Source organism: Dipteris shenzhenensis, chromosome 10, assembly GCF_047967505.1.
Source record: "Dipteris shenzhenensis isolate YYH24624 ecotype China chromosome 10, Dip_SZ_1.0, whole genome shotgun sequence".
NCBI lineage: Eukaryota > Viridiplantae > Streptophyta > Polypodiopsida > Gleicheniales > Dipteridaceae > Dipteris > Dipteris shenzhenensis.
In genome coordinates, this window is record NC_141605.1 from 42,233,157 (window position 1) to 42,244,600 (window position 11,444).

Below are 11,444 nucleotides of genomic sequence, written 5' to 3' on the forward strand. Positions count from 1 at the left end.
TAGCGTACTACTTAGAGTATGTAATGATGCAAGCGTGGACTCTAGGTCTGAAACAAGATGGAGAAAAATAGGGATATCATAAACCCTGCCACAAATACTCAAAATATCCCCCTCAATAGATGATAGAACACATAAAAGGCACACCAAACTATCCATGGCAAAGGGGGTCATGAACAATGGATGAATATAAAAAGATATAGTCAAAATGCTAGAAGGGGATGCCACAACAAAATGCTAAAAGGGGATGCCAGAACAAAATGCTAGTGTGGAGGCTAATGCCAAAGGAAGCTGGGAAATGCTAAAGGAAGCAAATAAATGCTCAAGTAAGCAAAGAAATGCTAAGGATGCAAAAGACACCAAAAGCAAATGCAAGGCAAAGGATTACTTTTAGTAGGAAAGGGTCCAAACTTGAGGAGAACTTTGTGGCAAAGGGTCCAAACTTGAGGAGAACTTTGAGGAAAAGGGTCCAAGAAAGGAGGGTGAGAGCTTGTTGACTAAGCTTGAGGAGGGAAGGGAGGAGCCAAGGAATTGTGCAAATGTAGCCCACTGAATTGAAAAGAGAGGCTTTGTAGGAAAGAGGCAATGCCTATGATGCTCATGGCATATGGGATAGCTACTAAAAGCCACGATCATGGTACACATGACGTGTCATATATACCTCGATCGTGGTACATATGACATGCATGCTTTGAGATACCTCAATCGAGGTACAAATGGCACGCATGCATTGTCATGCAAATACCTTGATTGAGGTATTTGATACCTCGATCAAGGTATTTTCATGGCCATGCATGCATACCATGTGTTGTGCTAAGCACACAAACTATATAGCCACATCACTAGCCACCTGGAGTGAACCTCAATCGCAGTATTGGAGGACACCTTGGCAAAAGGCCCTACCAACTTAGTTGCCATTTTGATTGTCATGTCACGTCCTATTACCTCGATTGACGTATGACTTGCCACCTTGGATGCCATGTCACATTGCCATGATGCTCCATCGAGGTCACAGTCTACATACCTTGATCGAGGTATTTGTATACTAATGTGTCCATGCGAGAAATACCTTGATCGAGTATTGCTCTTGCCAAATCTCCAATGCATGGCGTTTGGCACAAATTGGTTGGGTGAATTACCTCGATCAAGGTATTTCTACCTGCTGCGTGACATTGCAAGCCTTTGAATTTCTGGAGGACCTTGGTGTCACACTTGGACCAAAGTGGCCAAAAGGTAGACACCCTTACCTTGCAACCACCCTATTTTACACAAGAAGACCTTGCAATTGTTGATCGAGATGGATAGTCTTTAGTGGAAAAGTGGTACCACACAACTTGTAAAAGCTTAGTTTGGTGGGCATGATCAACTCTTTGTAGCTGCATTGAAGAGGTAAGAAAAGGTGAGTGTGTAGAGCAACAGGTGTAAAATACAACTTGAATACAAATATTAAAACACTTGCTATGGAGCGGCGAGAAAGATATGTGATGCAACTGCTATTCAAAACAACCTCCATTGGCAAAAGATAATGCAATTATAGAGAAGCATGGCTTGTGGAGTAATGTGGGAAGTATGTGAATGCGAAGAGAGCTAGAGAGGCTATTGAGGCAAAGGGGAGGGACATAGGCGAGGTGAGGGAAGATGCAAAGTGGACGGTGGAGGTGGTGGTCGAGAAGGAAGAGGGGAGAAGCTAGCAATGGAAGCTGCAAGGGGAAGCTAGCATGGGTGCAAGTTGTTTGCCATAAGCTTCCACACTATTTCATAACCAAACAACTTGCTAAAATGGATTTCATAAGATTTAGATTAGTTTGTGCTACAATGAATTTTCTAAGATTTAGGATTTCTACCACTAACCATACTCCCCCACTAACTAGGTCAAACATTCCTAACTACAACATTAACCTAAGACCTTACCCTAGTCCCAAACTAACTGGTCAACTTGACCAACTACTCACAAACACCCCACTATCCCAACCCACCTCCCCAAAATCCACGCCTTCCCTAAGACCCTTAAGGCCCTGCCTTTCAGAGGGTCATTATAAGTCTAAGTGTAAACTAGCTCGATAAATATTTCCAAGGGCTTGTAAAAGGGAATAATAGGTGTAAATTGGAAGAAAAGAAGAACAAGAAAAGCAAGTCAAGGTGAAGGAATATGGGAAAAAATAGATGAGCGATTGTGAGGGTGAAGGGATACAGAGAAAGGTAGATGAGTGAAAGAGAGGAGAGGAAGAGGTGAATAGGTGTATGTGTGTGGTGGATGGACCTTTAACTAAAAGTGGGGACATGCCTATTTTGGCAAGAGTAATATAAAGTTGGTGTCATACAAGAGACAAAGAGAGCCTCCATCTTTAGAGAGGAATGCCTAACAAATGACAAAAGCATTTAGGATCTCCACAAGAGGACAAACAAAAGACAGGAACATTTAGGACCTCCACAAGCAAACAAAAACCTTAAGCCCTAAACAAATTAGAAGCCCTTAAAATACAACTAACCCACACACTTAAGCCTCATACTAACCACAATTTGCATGGTCAATTTGACCAAATGAACTAACTTCAAAACTATGGACCTAATAGCAACTCACTAACAAAGACATCCCTTAGGACTCTTGTATGGCCAACAAGAGTGCATGTATGCACAAAAACATTAGCTTTGGCTTATGAGGCTTTTGAGTCTCTAGACATCAACAATCCATTTCAAAGAAATACCTAAAAATTCCTTGAGCTCTGTAGTTGCAATGACACAATATTATTTGTAAGATCATGCACTGTAGACATTAATATTGCATTTGAAAGAAATGCCAAAGTTGAGCTTCGTAGTTGTAACGACATAATCTCATTTGTAAGTTCATGCACTTCAAAAAATGAACATTTTAATGCACAAGAAACCAAGAAACTCAAATTTTCCCTTCAATGAGGCCTAGAAAAATGGTTTGAACTAAGTATTCTTTGAACTAGTAAACTCAACGCTATAGTTTGTCTTATGCCAATACTGTTTGAGAATTATGCACAAGAAAGATGTTAAGGTAGAGTTGAATATTAATGGGTTTCTACCATGGTTGTCTTAGAATAACTTTTGCACCACAAATTAGTCAACCCCACAAGGAAAAGGGCATGGAATAGCCAAGGAAGAAGGCATGGATTTGCAAAGAAAAAAGGACCCATGGCTACTCAGTGCTCTTAAAGAGCGCGAAATGCCACATATTCTTTGCAAGGAAAGAAAGTGCTTTAGATGCAGAAAAGTGATGTGGTTGCCTAATGCACTGGACCAATCATCCAGAAGGGAGCAGAGAACACCATGAGACCAATCTTAGTTAATGATCAGAAGTTACTAAAAGCCAACAGAAGTGGAAGAGATGGAGGGTAATCTCCAAAGAAAAGAAAGGACTCGAGGCTGGATTACCACAGGTACCTTGTCAAGTCCAAATACGATTTGGCACTTCATGCCAAGTTGGTAGATACGAAATTCTTCTCAATATATCCGCAAGTTTTATAGTTGTACCAAGAATGTGATTATAGTGAGCATGTGTTTAATGTTGTATGATACTATGTAATTTGGCTTGGAGTTGTAATCTACATTTAGTTCTGGTGATTGTAGCAAGCATGTGTTTAGCGAGCATGTGTTTTTTTCATGGGAGCATCCACGTAGTTGAAAAAACTCAAGGTTTCTTCAAAGCGGGTAGCCTCTACTTAACCCAATTTGTAGCTTAAGAGTTGATGGGCACCACTTTGATGTTGTGAATGATGTATTGCTTCTTAATGCACGAGAATAATATATTGCTCCTCAATGTGCCACAAGAATAAAATATTTCATTAGGCTAGTCATTATTCACATTGTTGCACACATTGATTCAATGCATGCAAAAAGATGAAATTTCTTGTAGCTATGTCCAAGCAAAGTTTCTTATTGAGGCCTCCCTCAAATGCATTCACAACACACACCCATTGCCTATGTACTAGGTATGTGTTGTCGATTGTTAATTTATATTTTCCCTCAGCTTTGGGATTTAGAAAAATCTCCCCTAGCTTGTTGCTATAGAAGTTTAAGTGCCCCATAGCCTCTTAGAAAACTTATAGGAAAAAGCACTTGTTTAAATACTTGCATGGGTTAGATTTTATTGCTTGTGCTTGGACCAGATGTGCCTTTAACTTTACCCTAAACAATGGTAGGTAGCATTTATACGAGAGTAACAGCATTGAAGGCACCATTAGCAAAGCACGAATGTAAAAAAAAAAAGACAATAACGTAATAGGCCAAACAAGTAGAGTGTTGTCAGACTATGGTCCTTTAAATGGAAAATAAAACCCCCTTATCATCAAATCCCTTGTCCATTCTTGATATTCATTCATTCATTGATGGCTCCCTATATTTCACATCCTTGGCATGCATTTAATAATTCATTCATTGCTACTATGTTAAAATGGAACTTGGATCCAATCGTTTAATGACATTTTCCTAAATGGAAAAAAAGAATGAAAAAAAAAATGAACATGAGACATGACGCAGGGTCCATCAACACCCGACCCTCCCTACAAATGTCAAGGATAGTGTTTTATTATTGCCTTGGTGATGTGCAAAGATTTTCACCTTTTGAAAATTAAAGCCCAATGAATACATGAATAAGACTATGCTCACAAGATCTCATAACTCATCCTTGGTTGCAACCTAAATAATATTGTGTCATGGACTACAACCATATGATCTGTCATCCTTTGATCTTGCATCCAATTTGGTTGTCTCTACTACTAATTATGAATCTTACCTCACATCAAGAACATGCATCAAAAGAGACAAATGTTGTAAGAATTCAGATTGAAGCAACATCACTAATATTAGAGTCCAATAGTATTGCAAAGAAGTCTTGCGAATAGATAGGACACTAGCATATTACCTGAATATCAGTCGTCATTGTATTTGTATTGCAATTTGAGAAATCAATATCTTGCACGTACTAGTCACATAGGTTTCTTTGACTTTTTATGCGCATGAAAAAATACATTCAAGATAGAAGGTAAAAACCTACTATTTGTAAGTTTGCCAGATATCTTTTCTAGTTTTGAGGCAACACACCCTTTTGGCACAGTAGTTTTTTTGATAGTATATAGTTTTACCAAATAGCTTTTTTAGCAGAATAGTTTTTTTGGTAGAACAACTTGTTTAGTAGAACAACCTTTTTTGTGTGTAGAATAGTTTTTTTCCCTCTTTTCTCTTCTATCCAATAGATAACAAATCTTTTCACTGGCAAGCATAAGTAGGCATAAAGTTCATTCTGTAGGCATAAAGCCCGTTTGGCAGGCAAAAAGCCCTTTTTTGATGGAATAGCTTTTTTGACAGTATATAGTTTTACAAAATAGCTTTTTCGAGAATTGGTAGAACACATGAAGAAACATCTCCAAGGCGACCGAACAAGATCTCAAGCAATACAACAATGCTTACTCCTAGGTCTTACAGCAAGCCATTATATTGTCACCCATGTCCAAGAGAATTTCTAGTTCCTTACAATGAAATTGGTTCTCAAATACAAATGTATTCCATTACATTGGGACTTTGTGCCAAGTGGGAACAATTCCTAAATTTTTTAGAACCTTGCATCCAAATGTTTCATTGGATAGTCTTCTTGTGGCTTTTGAAATGAGAAAGCTTCCTTGATTGTAGATCTACTGAGGTGGATTTCGATAGGATTTTGATTATGCATGACTGTGCCATACTTTACCTTCTCCAACTTCGTGCTTTGATATGAGAGAATGAATAGAATTACATATTCTGTCATAGCAAGTGTTGGTAAGAAGGATTGTAGCTTTTCAAAAAATGTCCCTAGGCCCTTGTACTGCAAAACATTGTGTGCATCAGTTGATATGTTGTATGTTCTAACATGTGGCCATACAAGCTGTATTGCTCTCTCTATTGTTGGGTCCTTGCTGGCTTGGGCATCAAGCTAATATGAGATTTCATCCTGTATAGCTGACAAGTCTGCATTCTGTTCCCTTATCTTCCCAGTCTCCAACTCTTGTTACATCTCTCCTTGGCATGGTGCATCAAGTTTCGCATCACTGTCACCTTCCAAAATTACCATCCATGGTCTCTTTGGGGTTAATGGTTGGTTTTATGATTCTAGAGCTTTTCCTTCTTTAGATCAGTGATTTGGGGAGGGCTGTTGATATTAGGTTTGGGCCGTTTGGCATTATGTTGCTTTGCCGATGGTGTGGTAGGTTTTTCCCCCATCTTGTCACATTGTCTTTAGCCTAGTATTTCATGCATGAATTAGCTTTCAATTTGGCAATACCATGTGCCAATAGTGTCATGTGAGAAGAGTACCATGTGCCATCAGTGCATGTTTCTTTTATGACTGCGTGAAACAATTCACTGTCTTGTGTGGATATGAAAGCAAGTGTTTCTTGTGGCTTTCATTTGTGCAATTTATTCGTGGTGCTCGAAAGGAGTGATTGCTCTATGCATGACTAGTGAGGTAGGACTTTTTCTTATATGCTTAAGTTTCTAAGGAGTTCATAGGGTAGCTAGGACTCAATCATCACTTCTGATACCTAGGTTGAGATCGATTCAATCTACCTATATGTTGCAAAAATTTTACATATGCTAGTAAGTGCTCATGATATAATCTAGTGTTAACTAGGAGAGGTTTGAATTGGACTCCCTCCAAAGTTTTTGCAACACAGCTCCAATTGAACTAATCTTCTTGACTCTATAAGGTCCTTGACCTAGATATTTAAGCTCTCTCACTTTACAAGATGTGCATATCTATTATCTGGTATTGTATACTCGTGCTTCCTCTCAAGCCAATTCGTCCATTGTTTATTAGAGAAACAATATTGATTAATCCTGGCACACTTCCAACAGTCTAGCAAGCACAAGAAGACATGTGACAAATCTAGACTTACAAAATTATCGTAGCTACTACTGGTTGCACATATGGAAATTGTTCAATATCATTCAACAAAAGTATTAGCACCACAAGGCACCCATTTAATCATGGGATCCTTTACCGTTACCATCTCATCCATAGTCTTATAGTTTGACGCATTATCTATTACTAATGCAATAATATTCTCACTACTACCAATTCTGCAAATTGCTCTTTCATATATTTTAAAAATATATGATGTAGTTTCTTCTTTTAGAGAGGTGTCAATAGTCTCCAAGAACATTATGGCACTACCCAAGAGATGACAAGGATGAGGTGAAGATGAATAGCTTTCCATGGTGGCACTCTATGAGAGAGAGAGAGAGAGAGATGGCACATATGTGGGTGATGTTTGCACAAAGTGGCACTAATACACAAGAGATGAGGTGGCAATAAGAGATGAGGTGGAGCTACCAAAGCGATGAGGTGGAGATGACTAGGTTTCCACAGTGGCACTAATGTCAGGAGACTTTGCAATCTTGTGTTGGGTGTCGTCAAGGCCATAATACAAGCCGTGCTTTGACTCATCATACTTCTCGCCATCGCCCCAAAGAGCATAAGCTTCCTCTCCATGCACTGCATCGTCGCCTACAAGCAGCTCTTCATCCGGCATCCTCAATGGTACCACCAGCTTTATCGCTAAACAGATTATGCTTGTCACCACCACATTCCATCCCACCACAAACATTGCTCCCACTAGCTGCTTCCCAAATTGTGGTTTCCCTTGCCCCCCGTAAAATGAGCCCCGAGAATTCGTTACTGGTAGGAAGTAGCTGCATAGCGTCGGCTCCGCCAGTAGCCCCGTCAGTAACCCCCCCAATATGCCTGCCACCGCGTGCGTGTGGAACACCCCCAGTGTGTCGTCCACATGCTGAAAAATCCTCGTCCTCTTGTGCACGATCATCATGGTGAACCAGGGGATGCTACCTGAGAGAATACCCATGATTATAGCTGCCCATCCTTGCACTAGACCTGCCAACAGACGATAGATATACGTCAAGACTCAAGACTTTGCCCTTCAGCGCTCACAGTACAGGTAGCACCTCTTCATCTGTAGAGTTAAAGCTAGTTCCTTAATGAAAGTCCGCCCGAAGTCCCGTTCCCTGCCTAGGTAGAGTTCGAGCTTCCATGATTAAGGCCAATCGACAACAACAAAAACCATTTCAAAAAACGTTAGCTTCACCTGCAGCTGGAGTGATGCACACCAAACCAGTTATCATGCCCTGAACAGCTCCGATCACCGATGGTTTGCCAAATACGAAGACATCCAGGGTCGTCCACACCAAAAGACTAGTTGCAGCACAAATGTTCGTGTTCAGAACGGCTATAGACGAGTCAATATTAGCAGCATACGGATCCCCCCCGTTGAAACCGGCCCAACCCAACCATAGAAGGCCTGCTCCAGCGAGCGTGAGGAGAACATTATTCGGAGGAAATCTTTCACGATCCTTTTTCAGTCGTGGCCCAACCTAACGCACACAAATTTCAGGTTAAGTCAGGAGAAAGTCTGACAAGAGTAGTAGTTTACATCACAAACCACATCAAGAACTATGCGCGTCAGTAGCGGGAAGAAGCATAAATTTTCTCAAATCTCACCCAGTAAGCCGCAGTAAACCCAGCTATGCCGGATGATAAGTGAATAACATAACCTCCTGAGTAGTCCATGACACCCCAGTGAAACAGAAAGCCTCCTCCCCACAAGCTGAAAGCTCCCACCGTGTAAGAGAAAGTGAGCCAAAGAGGCACAAACAACATCCAGGCTTTTATGTTCATCCTTCCCAGCAGCGAGCCGGCAATCAAGATGAGAGTGATAGCAGCAAATACAAACTGGAAATACACCATCGTAGCCATGGGATAGAAGGGAGTAGCCATTGGGGTCTCTATCGTTCCCTTATTCGGACCGTGCTTGTAATAATGGGCAGTCGCTGGAAGATAAGCTCGGTTAACAAGGTAGTCTTGGGAAAGTGCTGGTCCTGCTTTACCCCACAGTGGCAATAGCTTCTCCCCGAATGCCATTTTATAAGCCCAAACCACCCAGCAGAGTAAGACTGCTGCAAAAGCATAGAGCGCCATGAAAGCTGAATTTACTGCCCATTTTTTCTTCACAATGCTGCCATATAAGATGACAAGCCCTGGCACGCTCTGTATCCCCACAAGCGTAGCGGCAGTCATCTGCCAAGCATTGTCGCCCTTGTTGAGCCAATCCGGAAGACTGGTAATATTGTTTTGATAGGCTGAGGGAACAGTGATATTTGCCATGATAAACTGCAAGGCTTGTCGTCAGAAAGGGATTCTTCAGAGCTTCACCCGGATGTCGTTCACGTAAACATGTCCATCCAGGAGTTCAAGCTGTAGCCCCTACTGCACAAGCAATGAATCACTCTTGGGAAGAAAAGAACATGAGAGAGACTGCCAATTCTTTCTATCTGTAGAGGACATTATCAGATCACAGCAATTTCACATTCCTGGGACAAATTCCAGAATATCTTGGGTTACAGAGAAGATACTAAACAAGGGCTTTTCTAGGGTAAGGGAAAGCTTATCGATGAACAGGGCTACATCCCACAACCTACACCAAAGCGCCGTCGAAGCAAAGAAAGGTCTGCACGGCAGAGAGCACGAAGCATAGATAAAAACACAAAGCACGGATTCACAACAGCAGAGAGCAGGTAGAATGGATAAAAACAGCAGGACGACAAGAAGCCCTCGCTAACACAAAGCTACAGGGCGATCTACAGGCTGCCTTGAGGGAGAACTAAAGATCTAAGCAGGGGATCCATTGCTGGGAGGGTGCAAAAGCTAAAAGGCAAGGAAAGCATACCGGATATGATGGCAAAGAGCTGGGAGGCAAGAAGCTCCGAATTTGAGCAGCCAAAGGGGAAGAAAAGGAGGGGAGCGAGGGAAGGGAGGAGGAAGGTGGCAAACAAGAGGTGGGAAGAGGAGGGGAAGGGGGCTGGGAAGGACGGAGAGAGATGAGGAGATGTGAGGAAAGGGACGAATGTGGGTGATTTGTGTGATGGGCGAATTGCCAAAAAGTCAAGGGGGGAGAGGAGAGGAGAGGAGGGGAATAACAATTCCCGCGCGTTGGGGACCTGTGTGTAAAGGTGTACAGGACGAATGATATTTTAGCTCTAACAACAGACGTCGACTTCTTTTTTTGGCTTGCTCCCCATGCCACCCTCCAATCAGTCGATTTTTTAGCCCACTTGCTTCACAATTTCATCGCCCCTCCCCCTCCACCTTGTGCTGCTTGCAGCGTGCGCCTCGCCCGTTCGTACGCCAATTTTTGTATCAAGGTCCTTCTTTTTGACAGGGCTCACCCCCCTCTTAATATATTCTGCATTTATATTAAAACAAGGTAAATTATGGTAAATCATTCATAAGGCCTTCCCAAAATCTAGAATACCAAAAAAGAAGACGAAGTGGATTTGCACCTCGGAAAAGAGGGTGGACAAATGATGAATTGAAAGCGAGAGAGAGAGAGAGAGAGAGAGAGAGAGAGAGAGAAAGAGAGGTTGGATTTGCAGCTCGGAAAAGAGGTTGGAGATATGATGAATTGAAAGAAAGTGTGTGTGTGTGTGTGTGTCTGTGAGAGAGAGAGAGAGAGAGAGAGAGGGGGGGGGGGGGGAGAGAGAGAGAGAGAGAGAGAGTGGCTAAAAATATGGAGGATTTGTAGAAAAGAAAGTAGTAAATTGTACACACCCATCCCGTGGCTTTACGTCGATGTGGCTTCAAAATGCATAACGGAAGGATAACAAAAGGGCTATTTTTGCTAAGCCTAGCATATCAAAGTGCACAATCAGACAACAATGGGCATGCAACATATAACCAATGGAGAGATATTGTCTTGCCATCGCCCTACATTACGAGTCTGCATCTCTATCTGATCATGTGCTGATAACTCCGGCCCCTAAGTTTGATAGCATCTAATAGACAACATTGTTAAAGGAATGCCCAATCCCTCTCTCTCTCTCTCTCTCTCTCTCTCTCTCATGTGCTTTCCTCCTCTCCTTATCTCACCTTTCAGAGCCATTCATAATCATAGTCTATGCGCATGAGATGAAGTACACTTGAGATGGCTTAAGAGCCACTCATAATCATAGTCTGCACACTTGAGATGACATGAGTACACTTGAGATAACATGACTCTATAGCCATTCATAGTATACACAATCGCTATGACGTGAGGCAACTCAAGAGGATTTGCTGATTTGTAACTTACATATTATAACCTACTTTGTAACCTACATATTGTACTTCAAACAAAGTTGGTTTGAAAAGAAACATATGTATGTTGGAGGCACCCAAGTTTACTCCTCTTGTGCACAACAAAATGCAAACATGTGTATCAAGGGTGGTTCCTCCCAACTTGGAGTTTTATCTTTAGATAAACAAAGAACTATGTGCATAAATGTATATATCATGAACTTAAGGTTTGGTTTAGCAATATGGGGATGTTGTTAAATAAATGGTTTAAGACTTGGTTGCCAAGGTTATGCTAGACAACCCAAAGTGCACTACTCTTGTGCAC

General features: G+C 41.6%; 1 protein-coding gene across 3 annotated transcripts; it reads right to left on the minus strand.

The window, feature by feature from the left end:
• Positions 1-6,945: 6,945 nt before the first annotated feature.
• LOC147897849 (ammonium transporter 3 member 2-like) lies at positions 6,946-9,989 on the minus strand. 3 transcript variants are annotated; one of them, XM_087380195.1, is made up of 5 exons: positions 9,735-9,989; positions 9,483-9,515; positions 8,510-9,293; positions 8,097-8,382; positions 6,946-7,885 (listed from the first exon to the last, which is right to left on the minus strand). In XM_087380195.1, the coding sequence occupies exons 3-5, from the start codon at positions 9,170-9,172 to the stop codon at positions 7,350-7,352; spliced, it is 1,485 nt and encodes a 494-aa protein (XP_087236321.1). In that variant the 5' UTR covers positions 9,173-9,293; positions 9,483-9,515; positions 9,735-9,989; the 3' UTR covers positions 6,946-7,349. The 3 variants fall into 3 exon arrangements, with proteins under 3 accessions (XP_087236321.1, XP_087236324.1, XP_087236323.1); XM_087380198.1 differs by lacking the exon at positions 9,483-9,515 and having other exon boundaries at positions 8,510-9,262; XM_087380197.1 differs by lacking the exon at positions 9,483-9,515 and having other exon boundaries at positions 8,510-9,274.
• Positions 9,990-11,444: the final 1,455 nt, after the last annotated feature.